We start from the raw sequence: 18,623 nt of genomic DNA, 5'->3' as shown, positions 1-18,623 counted from the left end.
GGACATGAATCCACAACCTGATTGGCCTACAGGAGAATCCCGGAATTAGCCAATCACGTGGGGCCCATTGTGTAAATAATGTATATAAAGCAGACATTTTGGGGGAACTTCATGGGCGGGGTACAAATAATAAATTATTATTATTATTATTATTTGGGTAGTGATAAAGTGGGATATCAAATCCAAACTCCTCCTCCTCCTCCTCCTCCTCCTCCTCCTCCTCCTTCTCCTCCTCCTCCTCCTCCTCCTCCTCCTCCTCCTCCTCTTCTTCTTCTTCTTCTTCTTCTTCTTCTTCTTCTTCTTCTTCTTCTTCATGTGGACTACATATCCTACTGGTACTCACAAAATGGTGACTTAATATAAGTCAGAAGATATGGGGCAATAGAGGAGCATGGCTTCTAATTCTTGCATTAAATGAAGCCATTGCATGTAGTTTCTGGGTGTGCATGTAATTGAAAGGCATCATTAAGAGCTGGATCCTGGCATCTTTTACATGCTAAATTGGAAAGGCCAAAGGCAAGTTTCGCTTATGCATATCCTGATTTATTAAGGGTAAGTAACTGTTTCAAAACACCTCTCTTGGGTAGTTTTGAGTTATACATTATACAATATACATGAGGTTACCAGCAGTTGCTGCATTGATTAAAGTCCTGTGGAGAACCAGTGACCTCCATAACTCTCTGGAAAATTCTGGAAGCAGATTCACCCCTTGGAGTGATTGGGAGGTGGCTGCCTCTCTGTGTGGTTGCGTTCTCAGAAGGTCCGTTGTGCATGTCAACTACATTTGCAAAGTGTTCTTTTTCATCAATCCAACATTAAGTCCATATGCCTGGGACACGGGTGGCACTGTCTAAACCACTGAGCCTCTTGGGCTTGCTGACTGGAAAGTCAGCAGTTCGAATTTGTGCAATGAGGTGAGCTTCAGTTGCTCTGTCCCAACTTCTGCCAACCTAGCAGTTTGAAAGCATACCAGCACAAGCAGGTAAATAGGTACTGCTGAGATGGGAAAGTAAACAGTGTTTCCTTCTGCTCTGGCACTTGTCCTCTGTGCACCAGTAGCAGTTTAGTTATGCTGGCCATGTGACTCAGAAAGCTTTCTGTGGACAAAAGACAGCTCCCTCGGCCTGAAAAGCGAGATGAGTGCTGCACCTCATAGTCATCTTTGACTGGACTGAACTGTCCAGGGGTCCTTTATCTTCAGCTATTAACTCCATATGATTACAGTCTGAAAAATAATGTGCCTCAGGCCACCCAGATGAGCTTTGAATCAGCTACCTGTAAATTGATCATTGTACTCTTAACTGCTGCACTAAATGATCGGTTACACGTTGACTAAACTTTTGTTGAACTGAGACTGCAGTCCTATGCCCACTTGCCTTGAAAGGTGTCACACAGAAGTCAGTGGAAATACCTTCTGAGAAGTTTGCGTAAGATGATATTGGGAGTTGGACAAGATTGAACCAATGATATCAATTAGAGAGGATGTTTCTGTTCCTTCCAGGAACGTGTTGTACTTGGTGAAGAGTGGCAAGCTATTTAAGCCACACTCTCTGCCAATTCATTCTCCAGTCTATGATATAGGTTAAAGCGCATATTCTTTAATCCAGCTTTGTGGAGCCCAGTCTTGTACTCTACGCTGAAAGATGGATTTGCTTCCATGCACACCAAGGATGTGGCTCTTCATAATGGGGGCAGGATTGGTCCAAGCCCTTGTTACTTCAGGAATGTTTATGAAAAGAAGAACTGTACACCCAGAAGCTACTATGGATGTTGTAAGCCATCCAGCTTTTATTCTTTTATTTGCTTAACTCAAGGCATTTTTTGTTATTAGTGCTGCTTAATTGTGCTATATTCCACATACCTGAAATTTGTTTTTCATGGAATGCTGGGATTGCAGGGGCAAGAAAATGATGATGATGATGATTTTGAAGTATGTACCCTGCCCTCTCAATGCATCATTGCTCAGGGCAGCTTGCAGCATTTTTTTGTTTTAGTTTTTTAAGTATCTCTAAACATCTGCTTCATGTAACCCCTGTGCTCTTTGGGCTTCATTTAGGTATCAGCAGTAGCAAGTTTAGCATCTTGCCCTATGCATTATTATTGCTCAACAGCATGAAGAACAATAATTAAGTGGTCCACAAAAACCTTCATCATTTTTCAAGTGGTCCAAGAGGATTGGGTGGAGTTTGGGAACCATTGCTATTAAAGATGTAGTCTTCTGTGGAAAAGAAGTGTCCAGGAGTTTTACACTCCCAGCCAAACCTTCCTTTTCTTTTCTCCCTTTCCGCCAAGGGTGAAATGATTTCCTTCAGAGGATATCCCAGTGAGACATATGAAGTGGTGACAGATGATGGGTATATCCTGAGTATCAACAGAATTCCTCATGGGAAAAGAAATAACCAGGAATCCGGTGAGTGTGTTTTTTGAGGTATTTATTCTGTATACATGCAAATACTGTGAGGACTTTTAAAATTATTATTTAAAAAATGTTAAGTTTTTGCTTTGGAATTCATTTACTTATTGCAAGAAAACCTCAACAATCTGTTTGGTTATGGATGTTTATTAATATGATTTTATTAATTATATGTTTTGGTCCTATTTTTTCTATAAAATTCCAAAAAAGGCCATAGATTAGGTTAAACAAATTTTAGTCCTTTCTTGAGCTATTAGGTCCTCTGCATGGAGAATATGGAGATATGCTATTGGGTGACAGAGAAAAGGCATTTTTACATTTAAACATTATCATCATATGAACCATAGGAAACAACTTCAAAAAATTAAAACAAAATAAAATAATACATCTTCACACTATATTAAATCCATATTTTGGGATTACTCAGACCCCTTGACTTCCCTCCATTTACTCTCCTGGTTCTTTTATAATATATTATACATGTCTATAATTTATTAAATTTATTAAAATTTCCAATTTTAAACATTCTTAATATTACAAGTGTTTTTTAAAAGCCTGCTATTGTATTAACTTCTTTTACAATGTCTTTGTAAAAATTCAGTAAACATTTCCCATTCTTTTTTATATTTGTGGTCATTTTGATTTCTTAGACTTCCTTCCAGTTAATTTAGCCATTTCAGCATATTCCATTAATTTAAATTGCCAATCTCCTAATAGAATGAAAAACATATTATTACAAATAATACATAAAGACCAAACAGGATTTCTGCCATGAAGACATATGAAAGAATATATAAGGACTATAATAGATATTTTTGAATATCTGGTAGTAAGAAATGAAAAACAAGCAGCAATGATGTTTGTAGATATGGAAAAAGCATTTGATAATGTTTCCTGGACCTTTATGTTAATGTCCTGGAAGAAATGAACTTTGGAGAAACATTTAAAAGAGGAATAGAAGCCATATATTCAGAACAGCAAGCGAGATTAATAATGAATAATGTAACTTCAGATGAGTGTGAAATTACAAAAGGAACAAGACAGGTGTGTCCCCTATCACCTTTATTGTCTATTTTAGTCTTAGAGGTACTGGTGAGAGATATAAGAGCAGATGATGATATTAGAGGAATAACTGTAGGAAATAAGTCATATAAATTAAAGGCATTGTGGATGAATTAATGCTCATGATAGAAGACACTGGTCAGAGACGAAGAAGAAGCAGGCACCAGCATGGGGGGGGGGGGGTTGGATCTCCTGAACATAGAAGTGCAAGAAGCTGAAACAGCGAAACAGCTAGAGCAAACAGTTCCACTGAGGCTGAGTTCAGACTTGGGGGGGGGGGAGTACAGTCGGCTCTTTTGAGGCGTGCGCCAAAGAGGTTGGAGGTCAAAAGGAAAGCCGTAAAGCTGTCACACTTGAAATGCTGGGGGAGGTGTCGTAAGTCATTCGCGCCAACTGAACATGATGAATCGGAGTAAATTATCGGAGCTTGTGTTGGCTTTGTAAATAGTGTACAATAAAGACCATAAAATCATTAAGCCGTGATTAAACCAGAAGTCCCTTTGCCTCTGTCTCTAACTCACAAAGAAAGTGATCCCCAACCTGGTGATGACATATTAAATGATGTAAGGAGGGAGCTACAGCCCAAGATAGGAAAAGAGGTGGTAAGGAAACACCTAGCTACTTTAAATGAATTCAGATCTGCAGGGCCTGGTGAGCTGCGCCCCAAAATACTTCTGCCTTGCATTTAGAAGATACTCGTTCCAGACTCAAATTCCAGACATGTGAAATTGCTGGCATGCTCTGCATCCCAAGTTTATAGTTGGTGATACACACTAGTGGCCAGTGTGGGGCATCGTTGCTCTCCTGGCTTCTTCTTCTTTTAAAAAAAAAATATATATTTATTACTTTTAAACCTTACAAAAAGGAGAAAAGAAAAAAGAAAAGAAAAAGCAAAAGAAAGAAAAAACAATACAGTACAATATATAAACAATACACAACACAACATTAACACATTAAACAAAACAAGACAGAGCAAAAACAATTCAAAAACACACATCATACCATTTCAATACCCTCTCTTTCATTCCCTTGTTTCATCGACCTCCTCTCACCTCCCTTTTTGTATTCCATTTCTATTAATTATTTCAGCAAATCCTTTCCATCTTTCTCTATTTTCTGTCATATACTTATCTTAACATATTTTAACCTTATTTTCCATTAATACTAATTAATACTATAATACTTATTTATGCTTAATTCCTTATAACATTTCTACTAAAGCCATATAATTTCATTCCAACATTTTTCTAACACTCCTTAATTTTACATTATTTCCATAGATAGTCTTTAAACTTTTTCCAATCTTCTTCCACCGTCTCTTCTCCCTGGTCTCGGATTCTGCCAGTCATTTCCGTTAATTCCATATAGTCCATCAACCTGGTGATCTTCTGTCCGAGGCTCTTAACTCTTTTCCAAGTCCCTTCTGCAAGTCTTCTTCATATTTATACATGCACTTTACTTTGTCTTCTACTGTTCTTGTTCTTATTTTCCTTCCTTTGATGCTGAAGAGTAGATCTCGGGGAAACTCCCACCTAGCAATGTTTTTATTCCTTCTCGACAAGTCAGCCAAATCTCCATAGCTAAAACTAAGATCCAAAAGATATTTCAGGACATGTTTCAAAATTCCTCCAAATCTGGAGGTCCCCACAACTCCAGTCTCCTCCTGACCCAAGTCCAGGTCCAAATGTCAGTAAATCCCTGCATGTAGGGATCTATCCAACTTTCCTTCTCCAGTCCAAGCAAGGCTCCAATCCTCAAAATCTGACTTTCTCTAAATTCAATCATAAAAGGTATCAACTTATAGTCATCAAATTGCATCTATAAGGTTGGGGCTCTCTCCCTCTCCACTTGTGCTACTTTAGGTTTAACAACAACTACTTTCTCCCTCGCCTTCTCCACAATTTGCCATGTCAAAGTAGATCCCTGTATTGATTCCTGAATAGTTTCTGTATTAGTGTTCACTTTTTGTCCCAAGTTATCAATTTTGATAGTCATCACATCCGTCTTCTTGTGGAGCTGTTCCAATGAATGATTTATCTTACATAATGCAACCACTAAGGCTTCTTCTGTCAACATTCTTAACGATCCAAGGTCAGTCCCAGATTCTTACAGTTTTTTATCTTGCAACTGGAGATTCCCCCAGCTCAGCTCTTGTAACAATTTCAAAGGCTTCCTCTAGAGGGAAACAGTTTCTATTTGTATCAATCTTTTAAAGCACAGTTCAAGCAATAAAGATAGTTTCAATTTTCAGTTACTATTACTCCTTTTTAAACGCAGAAGGAGACAATGGAAACAATGTATTTCCCTTATTTAACTAGCTGTCAAAAGAACGATCTAGTCACAGTCAATGAGCATTTCCAAAACGTCAGTCTTACTAGCAGCCCGTTTCCAGGTTCAGAGCGGTGGTAATTTGACTTTCTTCACTCTCTCCTGCAGGCTTACACGATCCAAAATTTCCCCCCTCTTCTCCTGCTTCCAAGGGGGGCTTAATGAATTTAGCCGATGGAAGTTTAATCCTTTACGGAAGGCTTTCCAAGACTTTAGCTTGCAGCCTCTTTGCTTCAGTCTATTTACAAAAGGGGAAGGCGGACTTCCTGTTTGAAACCTCCCCGTTTCGGTGCCAAATTAAGATGTTTAAAAATCCGATTTTCTATTCTACTCACGGGTAGTTGTTTTAAGATCAAATTGTCCACAGGAAAAAGTCAGCGCTCTCCAGCAACAGCAATGCGGCTTCACTCCGTGAAAGAAGCAGTCAATTTGAAGCACCGCGCCCCTCACCCCACGTCACTCCGGATCCCCGAAACCGGGTTTCCCCGCGAGTAGGGGAGGTGCAAAAGGTGCAAGCCGAATCCCACGTTCACAGGCTTCTCCTGCCTGTGATTTTTAGTGGGTCCCCGCCTTCGCCGTGGCGGCCAGACCCTGATTTCCACGAAACAAATCCCTCCCGATCAGAGGAATTCAGCCATTGCTGGAGGCGCTAACCCGGAAGTCCGCTCTCCTGGCTTCTTAACACATCCGTCACTGGTGATTATTGGGAAGGAGAGCAGAGGTGAGAGGTGAGGAGAGCTTGGCCAGGTGAGGCTGCATCTTATTGGATGGAGACACTGAAATTACTTATTGTAACTATGTTTAAAACAAGGAACTAGGCAGAGGGCCTTCTTGGTAGTGGCGCCCACCCTGTGGAACGCCCTCCCATCAGATGTCAAGGAAATAAACAACTATATGACTTTTAGAAGACATATGAAGGCAGCCCTGTTTAGGGAAGTTTTTAATGTCTGATGTTTTATTGTAGTTTTAATTGTGTTGGGAGCCTCCCAATGGGGCTGTGGAAAACCAGCCAGATGGGCTGGGTATAAATTCTTCTACTTCTTCCTCTTCAGGTCCCAGGCCCGCAGTGTTCTTGCAGCATGGTTTGTTTGGTTCTAGCAGTAACTGGGTGTTTAATATGGACTACAACAGCCTGGGCTTTATATTGGCTGCTGCTGGTTATGATGTTTGGCTTGGAAACAGCAGAGGTAACACTTGGTCCAGCAAACACATCAACTATACTAAGAAGCATCAAGAATTCTGGCTATTCAGGTAGAGTGAGCTTTCTAAACCTAATTTCTTGTTTCTAGTTCCTAGTTCACCCTTTGGGGAAAACTTTAATTAGTCATGCTCTTCCTAGTGGAGCCATGTTTTTCCACCTCCTCTTATAATATATGATATGGAGGTATAGAAATACATTTCCAAGTAAGTAAAATTGGTAGTTGTCCCTTTAAACAAACAAACAATTTGTTTGTTCCTGGGGAAAATATGGCCTGGGTGAAATGTGGCCTTGGTGAACTCCGTAGAATAGATGATAGCAGATCAGCTTAACTTCAGGTGCAATTAGACTTGATCTGGAGAGACTCAATATTGGTCCTTCTGGAAGGAATTTGAATTTGAAGCTCCTCAGACAGACATGGGTTGGAGGGAAAGCAGAGTCCTCTCCTGCCCACAGCATAAGTACTGTTCCTCCTGAAACTGACTTTTTCAAAATGTTTTTGCTTTCCCCATTGCAGCCACATGGTTGCTCTTAACTGTCTGGTGGGCATTTTCAGTTTGCAGTGAACAGCTCATAGTGTGGCCCTGCTTGCTAGTGAACAGTGAAAATGGAAATATATAAGGAAGATGAGTCATGGCTTAATTCAGATAACTGTTTCACAAATGTTCATAGACTTGGTGACTTGATAGATCCATGGAGGAGATGATCTCTGATCTGCCAGTTCCAAGACTGTTCTTGTATTGAACTGGACGGAGAACAGGGCATTTTAGGCTTTCACAATGTAGATCCCACTGCATATACGTGTCTGTTAAACATAGGCTGTTCCTTTTTCTTTGTAGTGTTGATGAAATGGCTAAATACGACCTTCCAGCTTCAATAAACTTTGTCCTGAACAAAACTGGTCAGGAAAAAATATTTTATGTTGGTCATTCCCAGGGCAGCACAATGGGTAGGTTAGCAAGATTCTTAAACACATGCGGGCAATTCTATTCACTACATAATTATATGTGCAGTTGCTGTTGTATATTAAATTCAAGAGACATCTTGCTCATGGTACAGTGATGTTCCATGGAACCTATGGACACCTATGGAGAAGCATCTTGAATAACAATCACTGCATTTCGGTTTCCTGCATTGTGTGGACAGACGGAGTCCCAGATCCCGAGCGGTCCCCCCCATCATGTGGAATAACGACTCAAGACAATGTGCTATGGGATTAAATTGGCCACAACTTTATTAAATTTCAAATGTGGGTACACCTTGGCTCAGGCATTGGGCGTTCTCCCTCCCCAGTCCCCAGCTGGGGTCCTAGGGAGCATCAGGGTTATCCAGTGTGTGTGTGTGGGGGGGATGGGCCGGCTCTGGAGAACATATGTTCAAGGAGAGATAGCCACCCCCGTTACGCCGCCGCCGCAGGGGAGAGCAATGACAACCTTTCGGCGTATGGTCAAAGCCTCCATTCAGAAAACCCCTTTAACGGGGAAACCTGGTATCGCCGCCGCAAAGAGGAAGATGGACTAAAGGATTCCGCCCAAGGCCTGATACCGCCAAAGTTGTGACGTTTTGCTATGGGAAAGGCAAAACCTGCCAATGCAGGGAAATTCCTTTCCGGCCCTTTAACAGCGACCTTAACGTAGCAGCGCCCGCATACCTGTGAAGGAAAGTTAACCTGCAAAACCTGTGAAGAAAAGTTAACCTGCAAAATAAGACATTAACTGAGGGTGGGTAGGGTGGGAGAAGCTCTGGAGCCAAGTGAGGATTCCCAGGTAAGATCCTCCCTCTATTGTGTGGGCAGGTAACCCCTCCCCTACCTGGCCTGATCTCCTTGGCAACACTTCCCCCAGGTGGGATTGGACAACTAACTGAGGTAGGCGGAGACCTCCAGGTATCCCACCTGAGGGAAGGCAAAGCCAAGCCTATGCTGATGGAGCCACTCCAGATCTAGGGGCTGCGCACGTCCACACAAAGGGCGCCCCCGTTTTAAGCGGGGAGTGGTCATTTTCCTCCTTTGTGATATTTCCCATATAGGTGATGATTCAAATTGGTTAAGGGGCTTATAAAAAGTGGTTTGTCTGGACTGAGAAACTGTTAAAATCCTGGATTGCAAACTAGTATCAAGCCTAGTTTGCAGTCAGAGTTTAGGCAACAGTTTCCCAGTCTGGATGTAATAGGAAGCTATAGTTTAACAACCCTGGGATGTAATGTGTTAAGGCCCCTGAGACAAGAGGAGAAGAGAACTTGTTGGCTGAACACTCCTTCTTGGTCTCATAAATCATAGTTCTATAACCAAACCGGTTTGAAAGTCACCTCACCTCTGACTGTCACTTCATGTTTTATTGGTTCTTTGTACAGCCTAGAGTGGCTGGAGAAACCCAGACAGATGGGCTGGGTATAAAAAAATAAAATTATTATTAATGTTGTTATTAGCCACAGAATGTATTATGCAAGAAACAGAAACAAGGCAGGGCCTTTTCTGTTGTGATGTGTAGATTATGATGCTCCATCCCTAGTAGGGTCCTAGGTCAAACTGATCCCAGATCCTGAGATTTCAGGACCCAAACCTGAGACCTAGTGGAGTTGTTATAGGGGTGCCTGTTGTTGGTGTCAGAGAGGTGAACCCCAGAGATGTCATGAAAAATGGCACATTAATCATGGTCTCTGAGAGCATGTCATTCACATAAAAAGCTACTGTTTGGAAATCAAGACAGAAACCTTAACTGAAGGGTTGTGTGCCCAGCTACAGCTGCTCTATGAAGTACTAAAGATTCTTGCTATGAAGAGGTTGAATAAGAGTGGTACTGGAGAAGTCAGCATAAGGTGCATTTTCAGCTCTCCTGAAAGTCTGTAAATTTTGATAATATACCCGATTTTGTTATTTGGGTTTTTTCAAGACTGCATTGCTAACTCTATTTATTTTTCTCCTCCCACCCCACAGCATTCATTGCATTTTCAACCATGCCACACCTAGCCAAGAAGATCAAGATGTTCTTTGCCTTGGCACCAGTAGTCACTTTAAAGTATTTGACAAACACGGCTTTGACCAAACTTGCAATGGTTCCTGAACCTAAGCTCAAAGTATGTATTTCAGAAAAAATACTTGTTCAAACAACGGAATGCAAATATTGCCTAATGTAGCTAAGTACAGTATTTGGGGATGTCTGTATCATTTTACCTGAGGCTATTCACAATGCTCTTAGACATCTAAAGAGCTTGAGCTAGCCAATGCTGCAACTTGATAGCACAGTGTTGCTTTGGCTGTTCTGTGCCAGGACTTTTTTGGGTAAAAAAATGAGGGGCTGGTTCTTCTCCCTTGCTGTATGTGTCATGGGTTCCAGTTTCTGCTGTGGGCAGAAAAAGAAAGGTGTTGGTATTCTATACTCGTGGATACTGTTTGCATCTGGTGCCCATATTAAAGAATTTGGCGCAATTCTCTACGGTTCCTAATAAAATTGCCATGAGAATCTTCTCAGTATGGTGGCAGATCACACCTGTAAGTAACTTAGTTGCCTTTAAAGCAATAATGCTGAGCAGTTACCATATTTTTCGCCCTATAGGACACACTTTTTCCCCTCCAAAAATGAAGGGGAAATGTGTGTGTGTCCTATGGGTCGAATGCAGGCTTCAGGAAGCTATCCGCAAGCCTTGCAAGCCTGGCGGGACAAGCTTGGGGGACAGCGGGGAGGCGCAGCGCCACCACCCTCTATTCCCCAACCTGGTTTGGAGGCTGCCAGCCCCACAAGCTCGGGGGACAGATATCCACAAGCCTGGGGAGACCGGCGGGACTTCCCGTCGGGCTCCCTAGGCTTGCGGATAGCAGCCTGTTCTGGGGGCTGGGGTCGGGGGAAGCTCGGGCATCCCCGCTCCAGCCCTGTGCCTATGGGGGAAATAAATTTTCCCGCTTTATTTCCCACCCAAAAAACCTAGGTGCGTCCTATGGGTCGGTGCGTCCTATAGGGCGAAAAATACGGTACATGGGAATGTATTTATTACAGTATTGCTTTCTTTATAGTACAGTAAGCCTATGCTCCAGGGATCTAGCTTAATGGCAAAACCTAGTACTGTAGAGTCAAAACCTTTTGGGTTCAGTGGCAGGTGGGATTGCCAAAGCCCTTTCCCCTGCAACCCTGCCCCCTTTCCACCTTTATTTCTGTATTTCTTAAAAGTTGCGGACTTAATTCCTTATTAACAATGAATAGCTGTAGGGGAAGAGAGCCATGCTGATCATACTTACAGGCACATGCGCCCATTTTTAGGGCTCAGAGACACTCGCTGATCATGTTGGAGGCTGTTTACTTGGGTCTCCTGTGCTGTCTATGTCTTCCGCCCTGCTGCTTTTAGCTCTATAAATCCATAAAACAACATTGGAACATGGTCAGTTTTCCCGCCATGTTCTAGTCACGCTTGGCTGCTATGCTACACTTCTGTACTTTTCAGATTTGAGGAATAGCTACTTCTCATCTTCTCAGCCTGGGGATGAAGTCAGGAGACATGACATTAAATTAAGTCACTAGGCATGCAATAGAGCAGTAAGACACTTTTGCTGAAATTACCGGCTAATTAAATGATTTGTAGCACATCTATTTAGCTACTGGACATTTGGCAAAATGTCTGCATAACTCATGTGCTTTGTATATTTGGGCTCCTAATGAAATAGTATTTATGTTGTGGGAACCATGATAATCTAGCTTGTTCCTGAACCACTTTAGAAGGATGCCAAAAGTCTAGAAATCAACGAAGATGATAGACTATGCGGAATTACCAAAGCTGACAGGCAAAATCTGAAACCAGAGTGACAAAGCATTCCAGAGAGACTGGAGTAAATTTATTCAATAAATAGACAGTTATTGTAAACATGTAAAGACACTTGCAAGACTGCAATAAAGCTCACAACGCTCATTGGAAGGAACCTTCTACTTGTGCTTTAAGAGTAAAATAACCAAGAAAAAAAGTATAGGATTGAGATGGTATAAATGTGTGGAAATATGATGTTGTTATACAAAAACCAGATAACGGGATGGAGGGAAGCCGAGTGGTTCGGTAGAGCTATGAATTAGTAAAAGGAAATAAGATGTTATAATAATGTTAAAAATGGAAAATAATAAAAAAATATAAAATAAAATAAAGAAACCAATGCCCTTAGAGGCTATGTTTGCATAACTCATGTCTTTTGCATATTTGGGCTCCTACTGGACCACTAGTAATAGTGTTCATGTTGTGGGAACCATTACCATATAGCTTGTTTCTGAACCACTTTGGAAGGTTTCATTCCATTCCATTTATGCCCCAACCATCTGACTCGGTTGCCCCTGCCACTCTGGGCAGCTTCCAACATATATAAAAACATAACAAAACATTAAACATTTAAAAACTGCATTCAGATGTCTTTTAAAGGTTGTATAGTGACTTATCTCCTTGTCTTGGGGGCTGCAAAACTCCATACCCTTCATCATTTCTCCGGTGAAAATAGGGAACTTTCTGGGATCAAATCAGAAACCAGGATGGCTTCTGTAAATCTGGGATAGCCTCTGGAAACTTGGAAGGTCCAGAAGGTCATTCTGTCTGACAGTGCTTGTGGGATTTGAATGGGTATTCTATCCTAAATGTCTGAGCGGAAGATTCTCATAACAGTTTTTTTTTTTTTTGTAATATTTTGTTTCTACTCGATAGAAGTATCCATAGGAAAAAAAGAGAATTGACTAACAAAATAGCATATGTACTAATACTTTTGTTTTGGCAGAAAATGTTTGGAACTAAGCAGTTTTTAGCTCAAGACAGAACAATGAAATGGTGTGCTACTTCCTTGTGTAACCGTTTCCCAATGGATTATCTTTGTGGCAGTGCTGTCTTCATCGGAACTGGCTTTAATGTGCTAAACATCAATGCGGTAAGATTTCTAATTACTTAATAGATGTCTGCTCTAAAAAAAAGGTGGGTGTACGGAGGCTTCTCTGAAGTGATTTCTACTTGTGCCATTCATAACTTAATTACATTCAGACAAAACACAGAAGATACCTGCACATTTTGTCCCATCATTTTGCGTCAGTGATGGATAGAGATCTATTTTTTAAAGGAGAGCTCAGATTCTGGACCACTAGTAAAAGCTTGTGTGGGTGCCATGGTGTCTCTTGCACTAGGAGCAGTGACATAATAAGCCTAATAAGCCTCATGGCTGTACTCAAGTACAGCAGCACACATGTGCAACCACTGCCTATCCTCCCTCAAGGCCTCCCTGTGCATTGACCGGCATCTTTTTGCCTTTGCTGTGGCGTTGTTTAAACAGGGACCACACAGAGTGGGATGGGAAGGAGGGAAACGGACAGAATATGTGTGCACATTCAACCACATAACGACATCTGCGGCATCCAGGAGATTGCAGCCACAGAGATAAGAAAGGAAGAGTCATTCCATTGTCTGGAGAGGTCACTTCCTGGTTTGCATGGAGAAGCCGTTTCTGACTGAGCCCAGTGACGGAAGAGCAGAGCCGTAGTGAGGCATTGCTGGGTGTTGAAATTTGGCACCCCCAAGAATTTTGAACCCTGGGCAACTGCCCCACAATATGCCACTCAAGGGAGTGTTTAAATCCCCTTCTTATGTACAAAGCTAAAGTTCCAGAATACATTTCCACTGCCTACCAGATATTGGCCATATAAAGCTTCCTGTAAAAAAAAGCACAGAGACTTCAGTAGACCTAATAGTCTCATGCATATTTCTTCCTAATCTGGGATTTTGTCTCTGGTGTAAGCACTGCATAATGGCTAACTATTTATTTAAGTATTTAGATATCATTATATCAGCAAAATGTATCAAAGCAGTTTACAACAGTAGAAATAAGATCAAAACCATTTCATAAAAGCATAAAAAGTGAAAAACAAGTTAAAAGCAGAGATCAGTAACCATAGTGGTGGGTGCACTGGCAGAACAGAGTTTTCAGCAGGCATTTCAAAGTTGGTTTAGAAGGTACCTGCTGAGTCTCTGTTGGTAGAGTATTCTGCAGGATTGGGCTGATGACTTTAAAGGCCTAGATTCTCACTGTTGTCAAGTGAGTCTCACCAGATGATCTCAGTTCATGCAAACTAGTAGCATCGCCCTAAGCACACTAGTAACATCTCACTACATTTGTGTGGATTTTGCGGGTGATCTTTATGAGGCTGCTTATTTGTCTTTGCCCTTTCTTGCTTCCTTTTCAGCCAATATTCCTCTAAAATTATTCATTATTTACATTCAACATTTCATCAGGTGGTCACAGGGTGGGATACCTTTTTTAAAAAAACAACACCACTTTTTTATATGTGCTGTAAGCTGCCCGGAATGAGTGGGAGATAAATAATACAATTATTATTATTATTACAACAATAAACAGCAGTCAAAAGCCCAGGAACATGAAGTGAGAAGCCATAAATACACACCAAGGCCAGGTTTGGTACTCAAGCAGGGTAGGGTGAATTCATGTTCTGTAGGAGGAACATACACAATGCAATGCCTATTGCATCAATCATTGTTAGTAACCGTACCTGGATTGGTTCTAGTTGTACTGTATGATGAAAAGCATTATAGTTAGGCTGTAATCTAACCAGAGAGCCAGTGTGGTGTAGTGGTTAAGAGCGGTGGACTCGTAATCTGGGGAACCGGGTTCGCCTCTCTGCTCCTCCACATGCAACTGCTGGGTGACCTTGGGCTAGTCACACTTTTCTGAAGTCTCTCAGCCCCACTCACCTCACAGAGTGTTTGTTGTGGGGGAGGAAGGGAAAGGAGAATGTTAGCCGCTTTGAGACCCCTTCGGGTAGTGATAAAGTGGGTTATCAAATCCAAACTCCACTTCTTCTTCTTCTTCTTCTTCTTCTTCTTCTTCTTCTTCTTCTTCTTCTGAGCAAAGGTACATGGGATGAAGCCTGCTTGAACACCGTACAATTTGCTTCTTATTAAATGTGCACAGAATAGCACTGCAAGTAATTTGATATATAAAATGTAAAAAAAATAATGCATTTAAGTTCTGGGACAGTTAAAACTGAAATGCCTTGCTCTATGATAATTTCTGGGGTTTTTTTTGTTTGTTTGTTTTTGTAACATCATATTGGGATTACTAACCAGTTTAGAGCGTCAAGTTGTGTTGTTACTATGTAGACACGGATTCCTGTGTGATATCCCGATGTTGAGCTCTGGTGCACTGCTTTTGTGCAAACAAACCAAATGGAAGGGAAGTGGCTGTTGCAATTTGTGATAAATTCAGCTAATCACTTTGTGCTTTCTTACAGAGTCGAATCGATGTTTATTTATCACACTGTCCAGCTGGGACATCTATCCAGAACATGCTTCACTGGACTCAGGTGGCACCAAAATCCTCTTTTCTCTTTAAAAAAGGGTTTTCGTATCGATTGAAGAATGGGCAATCAGAACAGGCTTTTACAAAGACTTTTAAGAATGAAATTAATAAATATGATTGAAAGAAAAATTCTTAATAACTCAGACTCTCTTTTTACAGACTCCAGAAATATGTTTTGTTTTTATGAGAAAGGATTTAAAGCTGAGAGAGTTTTATTGTGTTTAAATGTTTCCAAATAGGAGTATTTCAAAAGCTACAATAATATCCCCAATGGATTTGTTTTTATTGGCAAAATAGTCCCTCTGCATGAAGATGGACAAATACTACATTGCTGTGGTATTTTACTGACTTGTGTCTCAGTGAAGAACCCAGTGGAAGCTTTGCCCGCCTGTTTGGACTCCAACTCCCATCAGCCAGGCCACGCTGCCTTTTGCTGATGGGAGTTGGAGTCCAAAGCATCAGGATGGCTCCAGGCTAGACCGGCACTTTAACTTAGTGTCATCTGAATTATTTGTATAGAAACACAAAGACAGCTTGCTAAAGCCACACAGTAGAAGCTTGGAGCATCTAGCTAAGATGTCCTTTCTGATTGGATATACATGGTGGAAGTGAAAATGAATAATGGCTTTGGTAGCCCTTCCTCGCTGGACTGTCTTAAACCCATCATGCTAACCTATAGAGCTAAACATGCTGGTTATTTGAGGCTCATATATCCCACAATCGAGTTATTTTTTCCTAGCCACTGCTTCCCTTGAACCTGCTCTCTATTTTGGATAAATTGTGTGAAATAAACTTTAGCATGGAGTTGGTGTTTTCTAACTCTGATTCTGTGACTTAGTCTGCATTTCTAGAAACACTTCCCTGGGAATAAGTCCTATTGAATGGTTCTGAATAGACATGATTAGACAGATGTATTTACACTTTAAAGTGGCCTATATCGATTTTGACTGTGTCACAAGTCAGCAACCTTTCCCTCTGTTCCACAGGCCTGATTCTTATCAGGATCAGTTTCACATGCAAAGTTTAACAACAGGGTGGGGCATCCAACGTGTTAATTACCTATTAGAACAATCAAGGGTGTCAAAGGTCCTTGCAAGCTGCTCCTTCTGGATTCCAATGCAAACCTCTTCCTGATTCACTTTAGTAACACTTCCAATACAAACTCCTTCCTTAATCAGGACGAGGTTTGCATGGAATACTGCAGAATTTAAATGAGTGAGATCAGCTGATGGGCAAGTGGATGTCTTTGTGGGAAAGTGTTTGGGTGAGACTGGATCCCTGGCAGACTATGTTGGACTGTGGAGTGGAAATTCCTGATCCCTGCACAATATTCTGATCTCTGTGCAATGGGATACCTGGGCTACTTATCCAACCACCCAACTTAATCTAGCTGCCCAGAGGCAGAGAGGAGAATTCATATTAGATCTGAAGAGAAATTTTCAGCCCAAACCTATGTGTATTTACTAAAGTTCCCCTAAGTTAGATGCGAGTTGCTTCCAGGTAGGTGTAAAACAGACAACTCATATCTAGTAGGACACATGTCAAACATTCTCAAGATATCAGATACACTGAGGAGACGTAGAAGGTTAAGCACTACTAAAAAACAGCTCTACTGCTTTCAGATGGCTTTGTGTAGCTTTCTTTGTATGTTTACATTAACTTTTGTTCTTCTCACTAAAGATGAAGTTAGACATTATTGCATAGCCTTAATCATAGCATGGTTTTTGACACGTTCAACATCCTTGTTTATGCTGGTACCACGGTCTATTCATATCGCACACTTCTATATCATCTGCTTTGCCCATTTGGTTTTTGCCCATGGCACACCTCTTTTTCAGATTGTGAAGGCTGGGAAGTTCAAAGGCTTTGACTGGGGAAGCAAGGAAGCAAACATGGCTCACCACAACCAGGTAGGAATTTCTCACAAATTCAGTATTTCTCTCTGTAGGCGTTTATATGAGGGTGGATACTGGGTAGCTTACTGGGTAGCTTAACTGCACACTAATCCGTAGTTTGGTTTAGCAAGTTGCTCAACCCAGGCATGTGGCTTGTCTTTCTCCAAACACTGCAAGAGTTGTAAATATGAAAACAAACTTTGGTTCCATCTTGTGGTTTGTTTGGAGTGAGACAAAGCATGAGCCTGGGTTTGTCCTTAATGCTAAAGCAGCAGTAGTGAGACCAAAAAGGGGTCAAAGTGTCTGTGCTCTCCTCTTAGGCAGAGTGCACATTCATGCTCAGTCATAGTTGGGCTTAATGTTACATGAAAACCACCTCATTCTTTTGGAACAATCAGTAAATCCAGACAATCAGTGCTGGATTTACAGCCAGGCAGAGCGGCCTGCAGCCCAGGGTCTCGGCCACTTGATATTAAAAACAAACAAACAAACAAACAAACAAACAAACAAAGAAACGAAGAAACAAAGAAACAAAGAAACAAACAAACAAACAAACAAACAAACAAACAGATGTTAATATCTAGGCTCAGTTGATTAGTAACAGTAAGGACAAGAACAAAGTTTAGGTACTCAAAAAATCATAGAATCATCACATAACAGGGTTGGGAAGGATCACAGGGGTCATTGAGTCAAATCCCCTACAATGCAGGACTCCCCCCCCCCCCCAGCATGAGGCTGGAAGCACAACCCTGAGATGTAGATTGACCAGGCAATCTGCACAATTTGCTCTTCATGGATGGATTATGTGCACTTTCTTGCACAACTTCTGATGAATGCCCAGTTGTTATGCACATTAATAGTTCCAACATGCGCATTAATGGTACAACCCTCAACTTAGATATGTTTGTGTTTTGCAAGTGTGCGTGTTTGATCAGGGAGTCTTTGCAGACTGTTTTTAAACTTTTTTTTAATCTTCTCTCTTTAAGTCAACACCGCCTTTCTACAACGTACAACAGATGACTCTTCCAACAGCTGTCTGGAGTGGTGGAAACGACTGGATTGCAGACTCAAAGGACATGGCCCTCTTGCTGCCTCAGATCCCAAACTTAGTTTACCACAAGGATATTCCTGAATGGGAACATCTGGATTTTGTCATAGGCTATGATGCCCCACAGCGCATGTACATAGAGATAATGGATTTAATGCAGACTTATAAGTGAATGTGAAATATTCCTTCAGAACCCATCACTGTCAATGTGTGTTGATGAAAAGCACTACAAGATTTCTTAAGATTCCATTTCTCATACAGGTTCATCACAGTCTCAGTTATAAGAAAGATTTGCTTAGTAACCTTGCCTTTTCTAATTCTGTCAGTGACCATGGGTGTTCCTCTGTTGTTTTAGGAGC

General features: G+C 41.3%; 1 protein-coding gene and 1 long non-coding RNA gene across 4 annotated transcripts in view; one reads left to right on the top strand and one right to left on the bottom strand.

Annotated features, from left to right (window-relative positions):
- Positions 1–1,503: 1,503 nt before the first annotated feature.
- The window catches only part of LOC310845628 (putative lysosomal acid lipase/cholesteryl ester hydrolase), a 48,793-nt gene continuing 31,673 nt past the window's right edge, over positions 1,504–18,623 (top strand). The window contains exons 1-9 of one of the 3 annotated variants that reach the window (XM_083740933.1): positions 1,510–1,772; positions 2,293–2,410; positions 6,856–7,054; positions 7,841–7,902; positions 9,937–10,076; positions 12,739–12,885; positions 15,254–15,325; positions 17,160–17,231; positions 18,203–18,537. In XM_083740933.1, the coding sequence (XP_083597059.1) occupies positions 1,644–1,772; positions 2,293–2,410; positions 6,856–7,054; positions 7,841–7,902; positions 9,937–10,076; positions 12,739–12,885; positions 15,254–15,325; positions 17,160–17,231; positions 18,203–18,436 (1,173 nt within the window). In that variant the 5' untranslated portion in view covers positions 1,510–1,643 and the 3' untranslated portion in view covers positions 18,437–18,537. Of the gene's footprint in view, positions 1,773–2,292; positions 2,411–6,855; positions 7,055–7,840; positions 7,951–9,936; positions 10,077–12,738; positions 12,886–15,253; positions 15,326–17,159; positions 17,232–18,202; positions 18,538–18,623 lie in introns of those variants that run through there. The other 2 variants (XM_083740930.1, XM_083740932.1) reach the window with 2 other exon arrangements.
- LOC310845647 overlaps positions 16,298–18,623 on the bottom strand; it is a 31,354-nt gene continuing 29,028 nt past the window's right edge. Inside the window, exon 2 of the long non-coding RNA XR_014564880.1 lies at positions 16,298–16,445. This is a non-coding gene — a long non-coding RNA (uncharacterized lncRNA). The remainder of the gene's footprint in view (positions 16,446–18,623) is intronic.

The sequence above is a fragment of the Podarcis gaigeae genome (genome assembly GCF_964106915.1).
Source record: "Podarcis gaigeae genome assembly, chromosome: 5".
In the NCBI taxonomy this organism is placed as follows: Eukaryota; Metazoa; Chordata; class Lepidosauria; order Squamata; family Lacertidae; genus Podarcis; species Podarcis gaigeae.
This window is presented reverse-complemented; position numbering and strand designations above follow the sequence as displayed.